Source organism: Sturnira hondurensis, unplaced genomic scaffold, assembly GCF_014824575.4.
Source record: "Sturnira hondurensis isolate 20B ecotype Veracruz unplaced genomic scaffold, ASM1482457v3 Scaffold0004271, whole genome shotgun sequence".
Lineage (NCBI taxonomy): Eukaryota > Metazoa > Chordata > Mammalia > Chiroptera > Phyllostomidae > Sturnira > Sturnira hondurensis.
Window position 1 is genome coordinate 7,917,326 of NW_028076902.1, and position 21,486 is coordinate 7,938,811.

At 41.4% G+C, this 21,486-nt stretch overlaps 1 protein-coding gene across 1 annotated transcript in view; it reads left to right on the top strand.

Moving 5' to 3' along the window:
- The window catches only part of SYCP2L (synaptonemal complex protein 2 like), a 75,564-nt gene extending 54,932 nt beyond the window's left edge, over positions 1 to 20,632 (top strand). The window contains exons 23-31 of the mRNA XM_037045435.1: positions 528 to 598; positions 753 to 822; positions 10,119 to 10,220; positions 11,678 to 11,784; positions 12,675 to 12,766; positions 13,372 to 13,471; positions 13,573 to 13,631; positions 19,426 to 19,488; positions 20,531 to 20,632. Coding sequence (XP_036901330.1) covers positions 528 to 598; positions 753 to 822; positions 10,119 to 10,220; positions 11,678 to 11,784; positions 12,675 to 12,766; positions 13,372 to 13,471; positions 13,573 to 13,631; positions 19,426 to 19,450 — 626 coding nt within the window. The 3' untranslated portion in view covers positions 19,451 to 19,488; positions 20,531 to 20,632. The remainder of the gene's footprint in view (positions 1 to 527; positions 599 to 752; positions 823 to 10,118; positions 10,221 to 11,677; positions 11,785 to 12,674; positions 12,767 to 13,371; positions 13,472 to 13,572; positions 13,632 to 19,425; positions 19,489 to 20,530) is intronic.
- The last annotated feature ends 854 nt before the right edge of the window (positions 20,633 to 21,486 follow it).

The window sequence follows — 21,486 nt, forward strand, 5'->3', positions numbered from 1 at the left end:
ACCTATGAGGTATCTTAATCCCCACTGAATTTCATTAAAACTATGTGCATCTTTTAAAGGTTTCATTCACGTTTATCATTCTGCAGTTTAGCATGTTGCCAGGCACAACTGACAACCTCTTATTGTGGTTGCTGCTGGCAGAAAAGAAGTAAAGACAAATAAGCAGAGAGGAAAATCAGCATTAGAGAATAAGAGGAAATAGGGGAGTAGAACTAAGAGAGAGAAGAAGGAGAGGGATTGTAGGCTGGGGCAGTAGAATGCTTGCCATGAATTTGGGGCCAGATGGGCAGCTATAAAAAGTGCTGATCTGAACTGGCTAATTATTTTATGTTCAGAGCTACAAACCTGATAACCATATATGACATGAGAAATGTGGTCAAGTTTTTATTGTTGTTGTTTCAGTAGGTACTGTGTAGCCCCCTTTTTTGGTGGTGAAATTTCATATATAAAGGCATAGTAAAATGTTAGTGCCTGAAGTTGCTTCTTAGTCCATTCATTCCCTTGAAACTGTTCTCTCTAATACTCAGAACTTCAAAGTCCCCACCCACTGAGCAGTCTCTCTTCACTGGAGCACTCAGAAGACGAAAATTTATCTAAGGTACTCTTTAATTGTTTGATTTTTATCTAATTTTCCAGGATTAATGTTATATTTGCATGATGTACTGCTTATTCCTTTTTAAGGGATAATACAACGTTTTTTATTTTAATACAAATACGTATATCTTTGGCCTTTTTTTTTCTTTTTTTTTAAGGCTGTGAACCAAGAGCTATTGATGAAAAGTGCTAACCTCAAACACAAACTGGAAAATCTGGAAGACAGAGGTGAGAGAATACTAAATCCTTTTTGCAGAATGAAGCAAAATTATTGGAATTTGCAGGCTGCGTTATTCAAATTGCAGCAGAAAAACTCACCTTACAGAATGACGATTGCCAGGCCTTGAACAGAGTAGCTTGATTTGCTCACCAGCTCCAAATGTGCATGAAGGTCAAGGGGAGGAACAGGGGGATTCACTCAGGAACAAGAGTGTCTTAACATCGAGACGCATATAGCTTGGGGGCCCTAATCCTGTCAGCCAGCACAGCTCGCTTTGGGCCTCAGAGAAGAGCTTAGTGGGGGCACTTACAGTGTATCAGAAATGCTTGAAAAAGTCGTGTGGCCAAGTTATTAAAACTTCCAAATTTATTTATCATGGTAACAGTAATATGAAGGTTTCCAGGCTAATTGACAATGTGGTGAATGAGTACAGTGCCTAACTGCTGTTTAGGATGTTTGTGAACTGTTTAAATGTTAAACTGTTTTAAATGTTTAAATGTCTACTTTCCTTATGTTTTAAATCAAATTTTAGGAAGATTCAAATAGTTATGACTTGTGTGCAGGATATTTAGTATATCAACACAGCAAACATCTGTGAACTACCATACAGCTTTAGAACGTGGTTATTTCCAAATCTTGGTACGCTGCATCCCCAGTACCTCCCCCCTCATAGGGGCCCATTCAGTTTAGTTTTGCATTTGATTCCACTGCTTTTACTGTTTTCACTTTTGCATGATGACGAATATGACATGTTCAGAAGAGAACACAGAACATGTACACAGAATAAAGAGTAATGATAAGTTGAATACATATGTAACCACACCTCAGTGTGGGGGTGACTTTGCCAGCAAGTCCCCCCATCCTCCACGGATGAAAGTAGTGCTACCAAGATATGATCTGCTTGGGGAGGAGAGGTGGGCAATCTCTCAGAGGAGAAAGGCCAGGAGCCCCTTCCTCAAGGGGCTTTTGTTGGGTTGTAATACACAGGAATATAGGCAGTAAGGATCAAATAGTAGATAACATTTCAAAGAAATCTGAGGGCTTGGTCTGAGTCAGTGTCTGTCAGGAAAGGGGGCTGCAGAAACCTTGGGAGACATACTCATTTCCTGCTCATACCCTTATCATATGAATGAAAACACTCTTAGCAAAGCAGGCTTCACAGGACTTTTAGGAATTCTTTCTTATGCCCAATCACCCCAGGTCCCACTCTAGCTGGCAAGAGGCTGCGCTGCCTCCCCCCACAGGTTTTCAGGCTTAAGTGGATTAGAGCCAGGAAGTGCTTCTCGCAGAGGACGCTATGTCAGAATAGCTGGGGGGTGAGGGTCCCTCACTCCCTCTTTGTTGCAGCGCCCTGAGTCCTTCCATAATGGCTTCCCAAGTGGTCGTGTCTGGCTTAGGTTGCCCCCCTTTGAGGGGTCTTACCCATCATAGACTAACTGACCATACATTGGGGGCAGGGGAGGAAGCAGAGACAAGCTTTGTCTCCTTGTCGCTCGCATTCCGGAGGTCACTCACTCATCCTTAGCCATGGGGGGCAGTTACAGTTCCTGAAACCAGGCAGAGCGGTTCCCAACACCTCAGAGTGAGAACTGGAAAACTGTCACTGACTTAGGGTTCCCAGCACAGGGCCCTGCCCTGTTCCTTTCCTTTGTCCCTCCCACAGGTGACAGCAGTTCTGACTTATGGAAATGCTTCTCTTGCTTTTCTTCATAATTTTACTTTCTTTGTGTGCGTCCCTAATAGTATGTAGTTTTTATTTGATTTGAAATTTAAACAAATGGCATCATACTGTGTATATCTGATGTGGCCTGCTTCTTTTGCTCATAATCATTTGTAAGATCCATTTATGCTGATGCATGTAGTTGAAATATATTCTCTTTCATCACAATACAGCATTCTGTTACATGAATACACCATCATGTATTTATTCATTCTAGTACTGTGCAGTATTTGAGTTGTTTACAGTTTTACTTGTTAGAAATAGTGTCATGATGAAGAATCATGTACATTTATTTCATCATGCAGGCAGAGAAAAATGTTCTCTAGGTGTTTTTTAGACATAGAATTGCTGGGCCAGAGTATAGAATAACCTTTTAACAGCTTTAAAGGTGAAAAACTTTTTCTAAAGTGATTGTGTACTTTCTTGCCAGCTGTGTATGAGAGTTCTGCTGCTTCACTTTCTTGCCGTCACTTGGTGTTTAAAATTTTTGATGTGTGTGTGTATGTGCATGTTTATGTATACATTAAAGTTTTAATTAGAATATCCTTGATAAAATTTAAGCCTCATCTTATATGTTTATTAGCTATTTGAATTCCCTTTTTTGTGTAGTGTCGAAACATGTCTTGCCAATTTCCCAAGAGGATTGTCTTTATATGAATTCCTAGGAATTCTTTGTATGTTCTGGACCTGGTTATGTGTTTTATAAATATCTTCTTCCACTTTGAAGTTTGCACTTCTCACTCTGTATGATGCTGCCTATGTATGTCTTTCTGACTTCTTCTCCAAAAAAATGAAAGTTTTTAACTTTAATGAATTCTACATTATTTATCTTTTCTCTATAGTTAGTACATTTTTATTCTTGAGAAATTATTCTCTATCAAATGTGAAAGATATTCTCATATACTATTTTCTATATTATATACATTTAATGCTATACATTTCTAAGTACTACTCTAGGTGAATCCCACACATTGTAATATATATTCGTTATTATTTATGTTAAAAGCTTTTCCACTTTTCTTTTTTGAAAATTTAATTACACTTTAAATTGGTGACATTGGTTAATATGTCATATAGGTTTCAACTCTATGTTTTCATGATACAAGATCTGTACATTGCATTGTGTGCCCACCACCTACAGTCAAACCATTTTCTGTCACCATATACTAGGCCCGCTCCCCCCACTCCACCACCCTTTCCACCAGTAACCAGCATGCTGCCGTCTATGTCCACGAGTTTCAGTTTTATATCCCACATATGAGTGAAATCATATGGTTCTTAGCTTTTTCTGACTAACTGCTTTCACTTACCATAATAGTCTCAAGATCCATCCATGCTGTTGCAAATGGCAGTATTAGGTTAAACAAAAAGTTCATTTGTTTTTTTCTGTAAGATTGCTATCGTAGTGCTTAGTTGTCTTTAACTTCATTTGAAACTATTTTGTTAGATTGATTGTGACAGCTGGCATATCAGCATACATTTAAAAAACCTTATCAAAATTGGTGAATTTTTGTGTAGCCATTTTAATATTGAAGATGGGAGAAAATATGCAACATTTTTGGCATATTATGCTTTATTATTTCAAGAGGGGTAAAAATGCAACTCAAGTGCACAAGAAGATCTGTGCAGTTTCTGGAGAAGGTGCTGTAACTGGTCAAACATGTTGAAAGTGGTTTGCAAAGTTTCATGCTGGAGATTTCTTGCTGGACAATGCTCCACAGTTGGGTGAATTATATGATCAGATTGAAACATTAATTGAGAAAATCAATGTTATACTATGTAGGATATAGCCAACATACTCAAAATAGCCACATCAATAAAATTATTAGTGAAAATGAAAAATATGTCTTTTGGAAGTCCTAGCCACAGCAATCAGATAAAAAGAAGAAATAAATTTAGTCACTTAATAAATCAAGTTGCTTAATCACTGATACATTCTCCAACTATACCTAGCAGCCTGGTGTGAGCTCTGCAGGTTGGGGTGACACAGATTCCCGTGGGTGGGGCTATTGCTTCCTCTCAGGCTGATGTCATTTGGAGGGTAATTCTCTGCTGGAGAGAGATGGCTTCTGCAGTATGGGAAATGACTCAACACAGGGTTCCTGGCAGCTCATCCCTCTGCTTTCTCACCACAGCCACCAGTCCCAGACTCTCCTCATGCATCCTGAGTTCACTCTGCCTTCCTTCTCCCAGATCCCAAAGTGTGGGGCTGCAAAGAGAAGATTGCGTGGTGGTCCTCTAGAGGCCCTCTGTTTCTCTAGCTGTCTCTCCCTGTTGGACAGAAACTGCAATGCTTTTCACAGCCGTATGTTACTTGGGTTTCTTTCCCAGTTCTGGTGCTTAGGGTAGGGGCCCAGCTTGAGGTCTTGACCTGACAATTCTCAGGGGGAGCCCCTCCTGTGACTAAAATGCCCTCCTGGAACTTCGGCTGCTGCCTGCAGGAGCCCTACTAGCCCTGTCACACCTCTGCACTCCCTACCGGTGGTGGGGTTGGTTTCTTCTGTCTGTCCTTCGTTATAAGGCTTCTTTCTCCAGTGAGTGTTCAGTTTGCTGTTCAGGGCAGTTGTTCTTGAATTCAGTTGTAATTCCAGTCTGGTCCTGAGAGGTGGTTAGTGTAGCTCCCACTCACTCCTCTGCCATCTTGGTCAGTTATCATATGTTTGAGATGGCTTTAATTTCAGAAATGATGTGTTTACTGTTTGTGTTCATTTGGAGATGTTTGTTGTACGTGGTTTGGGGGTTTTGGGTTTTGTTTTTGTTTTGTTTTTTTTTAGACTCTGGGGAAGGGAGGGAGAAAGTGAAGGAGAGAAAGAAACATGATTGTGAGAGAGAAACATCAACTGGTTGCCTCACATACACACCCTTCCTAGGGGTCAAACCCATAAATCAGCCATATGCCTTGACTGGGAATGAAACCTGTGAACTTTTTGCTTGTGGTATGTTACTAACTAAGTCTCTCTAGCCAGGGCTATATATGTAGTTTTGACCCCTTTACGAGAATGTCAACATGTCCTGATTAAAAGAGGCATATAGTTACCATGGAAACAAAACTGAGCCAATGGCATGACTATTCTGTAACAAATGTGTACTCCTAATCCTTTTACCTTTTTCATCCATCCCCTCATCCCTCTCCCATCTGGCAACCATCAATATGTTCTCTGAACATATTGGTCTTTCTGTTCTGCTTGTTTGTTTTTTAGATTCAATTGTTGATAGATTATGTATTTGTTGCCATTTTATTGTTCCAATTTTTAATCTCTTTCTTTCTCTTCTTAAAGAAGACCCTTTAACATTTCCTATAATACTGGTTGGTTTGGTGATGGTGAACTCCTTTAGCTTTTTCTTGTCTGGGAAATTCTTTGTCTGTCCTTAGATTCTAAATAATAGCTTTTCTGGGTAAAATAATCTTAATTTTAGGTCCCTGCTTTTCATTACTTTGAGTATTTCTTGCCAACTCTGCTGGCCAGAAATTATCTGACAGTCTTTTTAAAAAATTTATCTTTAGAGGGGAAGGGAAGGAGAGAAGGAGAGAAATACCAATGTATGGTTGCCTCTCGTGTGTCCCCTTCTGGGAACTTGGCCTGCGACCCAGGCATGTGCCCTGACTGGGAATCGAACCGAGATCCCTTGGTTCGCAGGCCTGTGCTCAATCCACTGAGCTATACCAGCCAGGGCTCATCTGATAGTCTTATAGGAGCTCCCTTATAGGTAACTAATTGCTTTTCTCTTGCTGCATTTAAGATTCTCTGTTTGTCTTTAAATTTTGGCATTTTGGTTGTGAGTCTTGGTGTTGGCCTTTTTTGGGTTCATCTTGTTTGGGATTCTCTGTGCTTCCTGGACTTTTATGTCTATTTCCTTCACCAGGTTAGGGAAATTTTTTGTCTTTATTTTTTCAAATAGGTTTTCAATTTCTTGCTCTCTTCTTCTGGCAACTTTATGATGTGAATGTTGGTACACTTGAAGTTGTCCCAGAGGCTCCTTACAGTATGCTCATTTTGGGGGACCTTTTTTTCTTTTTGCTGTTCTGATTGGCTGTTTTTCACTTCCTTATTTTCCAAATTGCTAATATGATTCTCAGCTTCATCTACTCTACTGCTGATTTCTTGTGAATTTTCTTTGTTTTAGTTAGTGTATCCTTCATTTATGACTGTTTATTTTTAATGCTGTTGAAGTTTTTACTAAGTTCATTGAGTATCCTTATAACCAGTATTTTGAACTCTGCATCTAGTATATTGCTTGTCTCCATTTTGTTTAGTTTTTTTTTTAGAGTTTTGTTCTTTCTCTTGGGATATGTTACCTTTGTCTCCTCATTTTGGAGGTCTCCAATGTTTGTTTCTATGTATTAGGTAGAGCTGCTATGTCTCCCTAATGGGAGAGTGGCCTAATGTAGTAGGTGTTCTGTAGGGTCCAGTGGCACAGCCTCCACTATCATTTAAGCTGGGTACTTGAGATGTGCTTTGTGTGGGCTGTGTACACCCTCCTCTTGTAGTTGAACCTTGATTGCTGTTGGCACATGAACAAGAGGAATTTACCACCAGACCAATTAGCTGAGAGGACTAACTGTGGACCACTGATCATTGTGGATGATCAGCTATGTAGGGGGCCCACTCCACAGAGCAGGACTTATTTCAATAGGGTGCCCATGGAGTTTGCCTTTTTAGTGTATTGCTTGTGGAAGTGGTTGAATAGTGGTGCTCTGATGTGGTCTGAAGCTATCAGCTGACTATGGGGCCTCCTGGGAGATGCAGGCCAAGGTCAGCTACTGCCTGCCTTCTACCTAGGAACACCTAGCATAAGCTACAGAGAAATCTGCAGGTGGCTGCTACTTATGCTGGGCTCAGAGGTACCCAGTTGAGGGAAGGCTGTTAACCAAGGCCAGCTGCCACCAGTGCTGGACCTGGGGCCACTTAGTGAAAGGTGTGGACAGATGCTGCTTGTTTAAGAGGTTTCAGGAACATCTGAAGAATGAGTTGTGACAGGCCATTCATGTTGAAAAGCCACTGGAAACAGCTTGGGTGGACCTGAAGGTTGGGTGGGGCAGAGCCTCAGGAAATCACCAGGATGGGGAAACAGTGAGTCAGGTTGATCGGGTCTCAGATATGGTGCCTGTCTGCCAGATCTATGAGGGGAGGGTTCAGCAAAGGAACAGTGGCTTCTGCCAGCACTTCTGCCTCAGAAAAAGACGCCCCCCAATTCTTGTCCTGATGTGGGATAATTCGGTTCTTCTGCATATGTCCCTGGTGCCTTTCAAGCTCCTTCCCCAACTTGAGCTAAGAGGGAGTGAGTCTGAGTAAGTCTGTGCATGGGCCCTTTAAGAGGAACTTCCTGGGACTCCAAAAGCCCTTTGTCTCCCCCAACCACAATTCCCACTGGATTTTACAGCTAGAGGTTTTGAGGGCTTCCCATCCTGACACTGGACCCCTGGGTTGGGTTCTCTTGCTTCTCAGGGGGGACTTTTGCCCCCGAGATATCCCTTCCAATTTTGGTCCACCGTACGTGGGTGTAGGACCAGCTTGTTCCACGTCTCTTCCCTCTTATCAGTCTCCATATGACTTAATTCCCTAGTTGTAGGACTTCCATTCAGCCAGATTTCAGGCAGTTCTGAATGATGGTTTTTCTGTAGTTGTAATTTTGATGTGGTTCTGGGAGTAGGCAAGTACCATATTTACCTATACCCCCATCCTGACTGGAAGTTAAGATGTCATATCTTACGTTGTAGAAGCTAGGATATTCTGCAGCATTTATTAATTTGTTTGGCCTATAAATGTCTATTGAATGTCTACTATGTGTGAGCCATTTTACATGTTAGATATTCTAGGGCAGCAGTCCCCAACAATTTTGGCACCAGGCACCATTTTTGTGGAAGAGTTTTTCCACAGGTGGGGGATGGGGTATGGTTTCGGGATGAGTCAAGCACATTACATTCAACCTCACCTCCTGATGTGTGGCCTGGTTCCTAACAGGCCTGGAACGATACCAGTCTGCAGCCCAGAGGTTTGAGAACTATTGTTCTAGAGAACAAAATGGACGCAATGCCTGACCTCATTGGAGTTTATCTTCTAGTGGAGGAGAAATAATACACAAGAAAAAGAAAACATGTAGTATATGATATTGTGATAAAGGCTAAGAAAACATCAAGAAAAGGGATTAAAGGTTGGGAGATGGTATTAAGTGTTATATTTTGATAAAGGCTAAGAAAAAAATTAATTATAGAAGCTAAAACACTGGGAGGGTGGTATTGAAATTTAAGTTGGATGGCCAGAGAAAAACCTTAATGCAGAAACGTGGGGAAAGGACTCAAGTTGGATGAACAGCAAGTGCAAAGGCCTTTAGGTTAGGAAGTGTCTGGGTGTCTGAGAAAGCTCGAGACTAGGGTAGAAGAGCAGAGTGGAGAAAGAGAAACTTGCTTCTTTGCTTCTCTACTGTCTGCCCTCCATAGTGCACAATTCCTTGCACAAGGAATACTAAAAATGTTTATTAAGCATATTAATGAAATTAGATTTCAAAACTTTCAGAGGGAAAACTAATAGTGATTAGCTGGATATGGGAGAAGGGTGGGGGGAAGCAGATGGCTTACTAGATAAGCGTGTGTGTAGGGCTATGTGTATGGTGGGGAAGAAAGTGGTTAGGATGAAGTGGAATAGAAAAGAGCAGGTTTGAGGTGAAGATATTGAGTAGGAAATTGGAAACATAACTTTGCTACCTAGGAGAGCTCAGGCAAGAGAGGTATTTGACAGATGCCACCTGGGGGTATGGGATTGATGAGATCCTCCAGGGTTATGGTGTAGGAATTCAGGTGTGGACAGAGCCATAGCGTGAAAATGCAGAAACAGATATGGATTCATTCTATAGGCAGAATCTTAGGCCTTGGTGACAGAAGAGAAGTAGATGGTAAAGAAAAGCAAGAGTCAGGTGAATGCTAGTGAACTGTTGACAATGGTGGTGACATTGATAAAATCAGGAGGGCCTGGATGGGGTAAAAGTGAATATCAGAATAAAAAAATATTTAGTAAATGCCAAGTCGAAAAGAGAATCTATCTTTAAATCTCATAAACTGATCTCTTCAAAGTCACTTGAACTAGTTAGGACCCAAAATGACCTTAATTGTAAGGTAGCCCTTATGACGACTCTGAAGCTCCAGTGTTACCAGCAGGTGGCGCACTCCACAGGGTGATCAGATGAGCTTCCAAAACCCATTTGCCTGGAAACCTTTCTACTTTGCCATTAAGCCTGAAGCCCGGGGAAAATTTTTTTCCAGAGTTAGGGAAAAAAGGGGGGGTGTTTAATGCCAATCATTACTTCTTTTTGTTTGAGTGAGTCTGTACCTTGATAAGCAGAGTGGTGTCCCTAAATGGCACAGAACTCATCAAAGGGAGGCCTATTCCCCTGTGATCTTTTTACACATCAGTAGACTTAGTGCTTTGCTACTTCTTGAATGTGCCGAATAACAAGTAGTTAGTAACAGGAAACAACTTTCACTTGCTGCTCATTAACATTAGATATTAACTGGCAGAAAGAGGACAAGATAAACTTGGGACAAAATAAATGTGTGTGTGGTTATTAATATGCTGTGCTTACCTTTAGACGCATCAGATGGCAGTTTTGCTAAGTGGAAACAATCAAAATTGAAAGAAGATGATGCTCCAGGATCCCTTTCCTCAGTGACAGAAGAAATAGACTTGTCAGGTAACGCTATACACCCAGCCAGCCAGTCATGCAAGTGTGTGACAAAGTGTGACTGAATGTAGCAATATGAATTACAAGAGTTACAGTTTTAAGTTCATAGCAGCTGTAAAATTCTAAAAGCTAAGCATTCTGTCCTTTCAGAGACAAGTGAATTGTTGCAGAAATTACAGATAAGAGTGAGCACATCCCCTTCTAGCCTTTTGGTTTCTGCCACTTAATGCTTCTTTGTGGCAATTTTCAGGCCAAAGGTTCCTAAACTTACAAATCTCTGCTTTAGTTAAGAGTTATTACCATATTTTTTGCACCATAAGACACACCTAGGTTTTAGAGGAGGAAAATAGGAAAAAATTTGGAAGCAAAAAATGTGGTAAAATATTTAATAATATAATATTTCACCAATTTTAAAGTAAACGGAACTCAACAGCAGCATTAACAAACATTATTCCTCCCACATTTGGGGTCGGGGGTGGGAGTGCATCTTATAGTCCGAAAAATACGTAACTAAATTTTTGCATTGTATATGTTTACTCTAAAGCAATGGAGGAGAATGACCTGAGATGGCTTCATAGGTGGGACTAGCCTTCTGGAAGAGTGATGCCACTACATTTGGAAACAAAAGGCTCCAAGAAGGCGAATTGGGAAGCCCAGAGGTGCTAGGCTGTGGTAGTTAGGAGCCAGGCAGCCTGGGTTCCAATCCTGAAGCAACTGGTGTGAGCTTGCACCAGTTATTTGATCTCTCTATTAAATGTGGACAGTACCAGTGTCACTTCACGAGGTTTTTAAGAGGATTAAATGAGTCAACACATGCAAGTCCCTTAGAATGGTGTCAGACCCCTCATGTGCCCCAATGAAACTTCTGGCACCCCTAAGTTGTTATGACAGTGTTTCCCTTACTGCAGGGTGTCAAACTGGTTTTCACCGGGGGCCACATCAGCCTCGAGGTTGCCTTCAAGGGCCGAAACAATGTTAGGACTGTATAAATGTAACTACTCCTTAACTGGTAAGGAGTTGAAATTACATTCAGCCCTTTGAAGGTAACCTCGAGGTTGATGTGGCTCCCAGTGAAAATGAGTTTGACACCCCTGCCTTATAGAAATGCCCTACGTACCATGTCCTCCTTAAAACTCATACAACACCATAGCCTGCTTCTTAGATGTGATACCACTTACACTGATTTAAAGTACTGGGAAAGTTTGAATTAAATGGGCACTTGCTGGAGAGTGAGGTTTGATGGGAAGTGACATGAAGTGCCTCCTGCAAGGACTCTTGGCTTGAGTGGCCTTGCTGGCCTCAGTCAGAGCCAGCCCCGCTGCGGTCACCACCCGGCAGCTGTGCAGCTTGGTGGATCGGATTTGCACTTCTGCCCCAGTCTCCATGCTCAGTTCAGCTAATGGACTGAGCACATCTATGTCAAGCACTTTGTTCATTTTACTTCGTGTTTTATTTTTATTGTTCAGAAGGCATTTCTCCTCCATCCCTGGCAGTTGTGCCAGAGAACTTGAATAGTTCTGCTGTTGTCACAACCTTTGAAAACTTCACTCAAGAACTGAAAAGAAAATACGAGGTAATGATCTGCTAACAATGAAAAGCTGGCCTGTGATGAGTTTAAAGTAACAGGTTCATATTATTTATTAATCCTGTTGTCTTTCATGTGTGAAAGTGTTCCTGAGTGTTTTGGGAAGGTAGATTTGTCTTAGCTATGGTCACTGACTTTAAAGCCTTTGTGAATTGTGGTTTGTATTTGTAAGACAGCTATTTCATGCCCATTTACTACCACGGGACCAGATGGACTATATGGAGATCAGATTCATGGTTTGGTTTCATCGATAGCATTATAGACAGCTGAACTACTAGGAGGCAATGATTTGGCCACAATGATAGACGAGGAGGGGGGAGGAGGTGTGTGGATAACAGAGGTGTCTGGGACAGAGATGGAGTTAGGCTATGGGTGGGTGTTCAGCTGAGTGGAGGCTTCTCTTTGTGACACTGCACATACAGGCTGTCCCCAAACTGTCATCTTCCAGATGAATTTTAGAACCAGTTCAATGCCCCCCTTCTGTCCTATTTTTGTATATCCCTAGAGTTATTTAATAGTATATATGAGAGAACTATCTTACCCTAACATACGATCATTTACCTAAGTTGGAAGATCTCCGAAGTCTCATTTTCTCAATGTGAGCTAATTTGTAATGGAAAGTTGTACCTGATGTGCAATATGTGTAGCAATAGTATGGATGTGAGTGTTTCTATTTTAGCTTATTGTTCTTTATTGGTACTGACCCTGAGGTAATGCATAGAGGGTGTGTAGTGTGGAACCTTATCACTGTTCTGTAGCCATAATGATTGCAATGAATATGAAATGCTGTCCACATGTTTTTAGCACAAAGCCTGCACTCAATTTGTGAGGTTGTGGTTAACCCAAATGTGACCCTTTTTATTGTTGTTATGGTTTAGCTTAGGTACAGGAGGAGTCCCCTTTACTCAAAATATGCAAAGCAAGCACCAAGTTGCCTAATAAAATTTTTAAACCAGATACATCACTGCAGGTGAGTGCATGCATAAAAGTTCAAAACGAGCTCATGAAAGTGTGATCGCTCAGAAACATTTGTCTCATGACCACTGGGCTGGCTTGTGAGGAGTTGAAGCTTGGGCAGACGTGGGGTTTGATACATGGCTTCACCCTTGCAGCTGTGTGATTCTTCACTCATAAGATAAGGGTTGAACTGAAGGCCTTCCTTAAGCTTCTTTATGGTCTTCCATTATATGATTTTAAGATACTATTGAAAATTCATAATCCAATTGTAAAGACATGGGGAGCCATGGCTGGTAGACAGTGGCTTCTAGCCCAGGTGTGGTGTTTGCCCCCTTTCCCCTGGCATTATTTCTCCTTTCCTCTCTACAAAGTATGGATTGAAATATCAGCTTTCTCCAGGCTTCTGTTGAAAGGGTGAATAACAGTTTGCAGTTAAGTTTCAGGGGGTGAGGGTGGGCTGGCTGTAAGGGGAGGGAAGAGAAGAGAAATGTGAATTTTTAAGAACAAGAACCATCTAGAGTCAGATGTGAAGTATCCTTGCAATAAGAGGTTTAGTCAAGAGTGCATTTTGTCACAGCCAAGCAGCCCCAGTGAAATCTGTTGCTTTTACATTTACAGACTGAATAAACTAGAGCAGTTTCACAATTTTGTTCTTCAAGAGCTGACCAATCTTGAGAAGGATTTTCAGGCTCTGAAGCACCTTGAGAAAGATGTTCTGGTAAGTTCTTTTTGTTTACAACATTCTCGGTGGCTTTCAAGAACCTGTTCCAGGGTAGAATAACTGCTTACTGGCTAAACACACCCATTATTCAATTTTAGGAATTTCTGAGGAAACAGGCCGATGATTTGAAGTCATTCTGTGACCTGCAGATAATTAGGTAATTTTTAAAGTTTTCGTCCCAGAAGTATCTTAGTTGAATATGAGCTGTGCTTTATCTAGAGGAGGGGGGTGATGTTGGTAGAACTTCACGTAAGGAGCCAAACGGCTACTTCTTTGTAAACCAGCCGCTCCTGTGGCGCTGCCTGAGTGTGGTCTGGCTCTGGATGTCAACCGAGAAGGGTAAATTTTCAAAAGCAGAAACAGGACCACCCAAATTTCAGTATTTGTGATCCAAATTGTTTTTACTTTTAAGCAGTATTTAAGAATATTAAAATCAGTGGATTTTGAGTGAAGGATTTAGATTTGTGAGTAAACAGTTGATTTTCTGTCATATACTGACATGCATTCTTGGTACAATATATTCTATCAAGAACACTCACACATATATAAAGCAACAAGTGGGTTTATCCCACCCCGCATTCTGAGGCTGCTGCTTCAATCCACTGGGAGTTCCATCCCATTCTCTGGAGTGTAAGGAGTGGGGTAGTGGAGAGCAGAGTCCTGCACACACTCCTCTACTTCTGCCCTGGGAGGAATTCTAGTATTTTCTTCCAGTTTGAACAATCAAAAGGGATCCCTACATAAACTTGCAGTGGCTAAAGCTGTATCTCCCAGTTGGGAATCAGCTTCTGTCACAGAAATCTAAGTCAAATGATTTTAGGATGGATATTATTCTTATTGTACCATGTATTTCAAACAGCAACATTTTTGAAATCTGGGTTACCACTCCTCTGTTATTCCATTTAACACAATTAATAATAATGACAGTGCTGACTATAGATTTTCAAAATTCTTGCACATGCACATCTCCATCCATGTACCCTTATTAAGAATTAAAGGCAATATACTTTTAAAACCTCTTTACTGAATGCTCCAGATCGTGAATGGTTCTCAGACTTCTTGGAACTGGGACCTCTTAAACTTTTACCTAAAAAGATTTAAGTATAATTTTCATTTTTTTCAGAGAACTTCTCTACCGTCTTTAAGGATGTAACTCTTTTTTTAAAAATATATTTTATTGATTATACCATTACAGTTGTTCTATTCCCCCCTTCATTCCCTTCCACCCACACACTCCCTCCCCCACCATTCTCCCCCCTTAGTTTATAACCACGTGTCTCAAGTTTTTTAGATTCTATATTTCGCCTACTATTCTTGCCCTTCCCCTATCTATTTTCTATCTACTCTCTATGCTATTTTCTGTACCTTCTCCCCCCTTCTCCTCCTCCCACTCCCCTGTTGCTAACCCTCTGTGTGTTCTTCATTTCTATGGTTCCACTCCTGATCTAGCTGTCCTCTTGGTTTGCTTCTGTTTTAGGTGTGGTTGTTAATAACTGTGAGTTTTCTGTCCTTTCACTGTTCATATTTTTATCTTCTTTTTCTTAGATAAGTCCCTTTAGCATTTCATATAATAAGGGCTTGTTGATGATGAACTCCTTGAACTTGACCTTATCTGAGAAGCACTTTATCTGTCCTTCCATTCTAAATGAAAGTTTTGCTGGATAAAGCAATCTTGGCTGTAGGTCTTTGGATTTCATGACTTGGAATACTTCTTTCCAGCCCCTTCTTGCCTGTAAGGTCTCTTTTGAGAGATCCGCTGACAGTCTGGTGGGTACTCCTTTGTAGGTGACTGTCCCCTTATCCCTTGATGCTTCTAGGATTCTCTCCTTCATTTTGGTCTTGGCTAATGTAATTATGATGTGCCTTGGTGTGTTCCTTCTTGGGTCCAAGTTCTTTGGGACTCTCTGAGCTTCCTGGATTTCCTGGAAGTCTATTTCCTTTGCCAGACTGGGGAAGTTCTCCTTTATTATTTGTTCAAATACGTTTTCCACGCGTGGCTGTTTCTTTCCCCCTTCTGGTACCCCTATAATCTGGATGTTGGAGCGTTTAAAGATGTCCTGGAGGTTCCTAAGCCTCTCCTCATTTTTTTGAATTCTCATTTCTTCATTCCTTTCTGGTGGGATGTTTTGTTCTTCCTTCTGGTCCATTCCATTGATTTGAGTCCCAGTTTCCTTTCCATCACTATTGGTTTCCTGTGCATCTCCCTTCATTTCGATTAGTTTAGCCTTCATATGTTCCTCTAATTTGTGACTATGTTCCTCTAATTTGTGACTATAATCTACCAGTTCTGTGAGCATCCTGATAGTGTCTTGAATTGTGCTTCTCAGAGGCTGGCAATTTCTCGGTCTCTTAGAGTTATTGGCTCTGGGACTTTGAGTTCTTCTTGCACCATCTTTTGGGCTGTTCTTGCCTGTTCCGTAGCAGGATCGGAGCCCTAAAGTGTTCACTAGCACAGGGCAACTAAGTCGCTGGGTTGTGACGCTGTATGTGGGGGTGGGGTCAAAGAGGGACTATAGCGTTCTGTCTGCCGCCTGCCGCCTCGTCCCTCACCGGTGCCACAGCTGCTGCCGTCACCGGGCCCATGCGTTTTGTCCCACTGCACTCGAGTGTGCCACCGCCGTCAGCCCTCGCCCCCTGGGGCCTGCGTGGTCTGTCTCACTGTGCACGAATGTGCGACTGCGGTCAGTCTGTCCCGCACTCCAACTGGTTCTGGCTGCCTGTGCGCCTGGGTTGGGGGCCCTGTACTGCCCGACCCTGCTCGCTGCTGGCTCCGCCCCTCTTACCATCCCTGTTGAACGGTTAGATGTAGTCGGACTTCCGTATAATTCAATTTTCTGTCCTTTGGTTGTGTCTTTGTTTCTCCAAACCTTTGTTGTACTCAAACTTGGTTGTGGGAGAAGGCACAGTGTTTCCACCTATGCCTCCATCTTGGCGGAAGTCAGGATGTAACTCTTTACATGGGCTATGGTGGAGGTCGCCCACTGGTCTAAATTGGGGCGGGGGTGTTCGGTCATTCTAGGCTTCATGAGAATGATTCCTGTCTATCTTGCTGTGAACAGCACATTCACACAGTAATGTAGTTTCACATACAGCTTCGGAAGCACATAGGCATCAAAGACACTCACTTTAGAAATGTCCTTAATAGCTTTAGCCTCTACTGTGTTTCCAGTGACGAGCCTCTTAATGGCCTTGTCCTTGGGCACACACTGGGTACAGCTAGTGCAGTGAATGAACTGTGTATATCTGTGGCTCTTTGTGGCATGACAGTTGTCCCTTCTTTTCTTGGTCACCTTGGAAGAGAGGACCCAAGAGAGGCTTAAACTTTTAAAATTTATTGAGAATCCCCAAAGAGCTTTTGATTTATGGGTTAAACTGTGAAAATGTTCCATATAAAAAATTGAGACTGAGATTTAAAACATTATTTAAAAATAGCAAACAAATCTGTATATATTAATGTAAGTAATAGATTTTTATGAAAAATAACCAGACTTTTCAAAACAGGGAATATGAAAAGAGTAGCAGTATTTTATGTTTCTGCAAATCTCTTTAATATCTGGCTTAATAGGAGATAGCTGCGTTCTCATGTCTGCTTCTGAAGTCAGTCTGTTGTGATATCAACAGATACCACAAGTTATGTAGCCTCTGGAAAATTCAACGGTGTATTTGTAGGAAAGTAAGAACTAAAAAGGCAAATAATGTCTTAGTGTAGTCACCTTTTTCCAAAATAAACGTTCACCTTATGGAACCAAGGATTTGGGGTGCCTTAAGGGTCCAAAGGTTCACAATTTGCTAACAACTAGTATAAAGCAGCATTGTAATAAGCATTAGAGAAGATTATACCCCCTATTCTTCTGAAACTAGAGAATTTACTTATTTTGACTGAAGCCCACATTTTGGACAACTGTTTCATTGATTCGTACAGATTACATTGTAGGATATTACTTACCACTTACATTCATCTCCCTTGGTAATAGCCCCCTATGGGAATTTAGAATAAGAAAAAAATTGCTTCTAAATATACATATCTCAGAGTTCTGCATTTGTTCTCCTTTCTCCTAGACACCTAAGGAAACTACCCTGTGGCTTGCAGATGAGAGAGGATGGTGATCCTCTTTAGCTTATACTGAGTGTGCATTGGGCACCAGGCTCTGGGCTAAGCGCTTGAAGTGCCTCTGAGATTTAGAGTGTTTAAGTAGCTTGGTAGAGATCCAATATCTGGACCTGGTCAGGATCTGGTGTCTGTCCTTCTGTCATGTTTGCACATTAGTGTTGGCTTTATACATTTTTTTCTAGCGAGACAAAAAGGACATTTCTCAGACTAGATGCTGGCATAATGCTATAGAGGGACTGGAATTCAGTGCTTTGAGATGTGGTCATGAAATATCTCTGCACAAATTCCAGCGAGATGCAGGTAGATGTTCTTTGCTTTTTTGCACAACCAAAAGAAAGACAACAACAAATTTAAAAACAGAAAACAACCAGAACTGCCAGAAAATCAAACTACATGAAAGTCTGACAACTAAGAAGTTAAAGAAGAAACATTCATCCAGATTGGTAGGAGGAGTGGAGACAGGCAGCCAGGGCAGAGAAGACACATGGCAAGGCAGCAGCTGGTGGACTAGGTGGGCAAGGTGACAACTGGCGACTGGGAAGACCCACATTCTTATATGGATAAACTGGGAAGATCAACTGGAGAGCAAGACACACCGCACAACCCAGGGTTCCATCGTGGGGAAAATAATGCCTCAGAATGTCTGGCTGTAAAAGCCTGTGAGGGTTAGGTGGCAGGAAAAATGGCCGGTCTCTTGAAAGTAGGGTGAGGGCCAAGCAAGTGGCATTGTTTCCTCTCTGACCCCTCCCTCATGTGTAACACCACAACACAGCGAAGTGGGTTGTCCCATCCTGGAGAACACCTATGGCTCTGCCCCGTTGCCCTGTACAACATAAAAGGTGTGATGAGGCAAAGAAATATGGCCCAAATAAAATAACAGATCAAAACTCTAGAAAAAGAACTAAGTGAGATAGAGATAGCCAACCTATCAGATGCACAGTTCAAAACACTGGTAATCAGGATGCTCACAGAAATGGTTGAGTATGGCCTGAAAATAAAGGAAGAAATGAAGGCTATATGGGAGAAATAAAGAAAAATATACAGGGAACCAACAGTCAAGGGAAGAAAACTGAGACTCAAATCAATGATTTGGAATAAAAGGAAGAAGTAAACATTCTACCAGAACAGAATGAAGAAACAAATTTAAAAAAATGAGAAGAGGCTGAGGAACCTCTGAGACAATTTTAAATGTTCCAGCATCCAAATCATAGGGGTGCCAGAAGGAGAAGAGGGAAAGAAGTTTTTGAAAACTTACTTGAAAAAAATGAAAGAAAATAATGAAACAAAAATTCCTCAATCTGATGAAGGAAATGGTGAATCACAGAAATGGAGATACGTGGAGGGTTATCAGCTGGGAGGAGGAAGGGGGAGAATGAAGGAAAAGGTACAGGTAATAAGCATAATTGGTAGTTACAAAATGGGCAGGGGGTGGTTAAGAATAGTGTAGGAAAAGGAGAAGCCAGAGAACTTATATGTATAACCTATGGCATAAACTAAGTGGGGGGGAGTGCTGGAGGGAATGGGGGTACCTGGCAGAGGGGTATAAAGGGATAAAAAGGAGTGGGACAACTGTAATAGCATAATCAATAAAGTATACTTAAAAAAAGAAATACTTCTGCACAAGTGTGGGCTAGTGGTATTGATGGATGATACATAAAATAGAATCAAGTAAAATATTAATTTCTTATCTCAATGTCTTAGATTGACCCTTGACCCTCCTCAGCTAACATTGGTAACATAATCTATGAAATAACTCTATGGTATATGCATATACATATATGTATATTCCTAATTTTAATTGCCTAATGTGAATATAATGAGATGGACCAATTTCTTCCAGGCTTAATGCAATCCAGCCTTCCTGAGGAAAGCCAAAGACCAGTTTTATTACTGCATCCCTGAGGTAGGTACGAAGGTTTGCTTTGTTCAGTTGATGTGAATAGGAGTGGGTGAAGCAAACACTGAAAGATACTTTGCCCATATTACAGCTCTTCCACTGAGCTTTCTCCTTTTTCACAGTATCTCCCATCTTAGCTGTTATCCTTTTGGGCCTGGGTCATTCATTCATTCACTAATTCAGTAAATGTTTATCATGGAGTCTTGGCTCTGCATCAAGCAGTCTGCTAAATAGGAAAATACGGTGGTCAACACACATGCTCCCACCTCCATTAAAGATAAATTCCCTAATGGAATACAGAAAAAAGACAAGTAAACAAAATAATTGCAAGTTTACTAAGTACTTTGGGGGATACTAAGCAGGTGCTTTGGCAGAGCTGAATGGTGTGAAGTTCAATTTAAGATAGGATGGTCATCAAAGGTCTAAGGAAGTGACATTTAAGGTGGTGTTTCAAGAATAGGAAAAACCTGGACTTGTGAACAGTTTAAAGCAACCAGATTGGGTAGGAAGAACTTGACATCTTTGAGGAACTGAAAGTTCTTGGATCACAGTGGTTTAAGGGGGTCTTACTTGAAGTCAAGTTGGGAACGTGGTTGACTCTCAATGAGGAAAGACTTCTTTGACCTCGTGGAGGAGTTTGAATTTTATACTAAGGTTGAAGGAAAGTATAGATGGGTTTTGAGCAAAGGCATTGAGCAGAAGGATAATATAATCTGATGTATATTTTAAGAGAATCGTTCTAACTATTGTGTTGAGAATTGATTGGGGAAGTGAAAAATAGAAGAGGGGAAAAAGAATAGAAGAAGAAAGCTCAACTGGAGGGTATTGGAGATGGGGAGAAGTGGTGAGATTCCAGATCCACTTTGGAGCTAGAATTAATACATTACTGATAGATGGAAGGAAGGGGTAAAGGAATGAGAAATACAGGTACACCCTAGGTTTCTGTCTTTTAGGAATTGCCATCATACAGATAGGGAAGACGTGGGGTGGAAGGAATGTGTGTATTGAGCCGAAACTAGAGTTAATTTGTTAACATTTTCACTTTCAGATGTCTATGCAATCCAAGTTTTGATGAGAGCCTGGAATAATGGACACTTTTCCAAGAAAATGCAATTTAACTAAAGAGGCTTCTGAATACATGGCATAACTAGCAAATATTCATCAAAGAAATAAAGTTGATGAAGAAGTACCCTACAAATGTGTATGGTCCAGATTGCTGCACAGAGTTCTACTGGTTCTTGAAAGAAGAATAACTTGAGTGCTATTCAGGCTGATTGGAACCAGTGAATTAATTCTAGGAAATGGCCTTAAGACTTCCTTCTGGGGGAGAGTGCTCTGACAGGAGGGAAGGAGACACTAGGATATATTCAGCCTCCTCGGAGGCAGAGGGGGTTGTAAGCCCATGTGCTCCTGGGGTTGAGTCAGACTGGTGCTACTCTCCTGTGAGGTGCCCAGGCATCATTTTACCTACTGAGTAATTTATGTTCTCTGGCTCAGTTTTCCACTTGAATGTAATATTCAACATATGAGAACAGTGGTTGGACCACATCTGTAATCCAACCAAAAAGGTGAGTGCCTGGCATCTGATAGGTACAAAATAAAAACTGCATCAGATGGATGAATAGGATGTATGTATGTATGGATGGGGTGTGATAAAACATACTAATGTGTTATTGTTTCCACTGTTCAGTTGGGGTGCTTCACTGAAGTGATGAACCCAGACTTCACTCTTGCATACCCCAAACATTAGGCTTCCTTTTAGACATAGTTTGTTCTCTTTAGAGGAAAAAGGTAATAATCTCTTCTCTGATTTCTTTGTAAAATTCTTCAAGTTGCTCATTAAACAATAGTAATAACCACCAAAAACATAGGGTGCAATCCCTGCTGCCCATCTACCCACTGCCAGGGGCCTCCAGCTTGGTGGGATCCGTCTACAAAGCCATCTGCATTTGTCCAGTAGGCTCACACATGTGTGTCCCTCAGGTCATGCATCCATCAGGGACC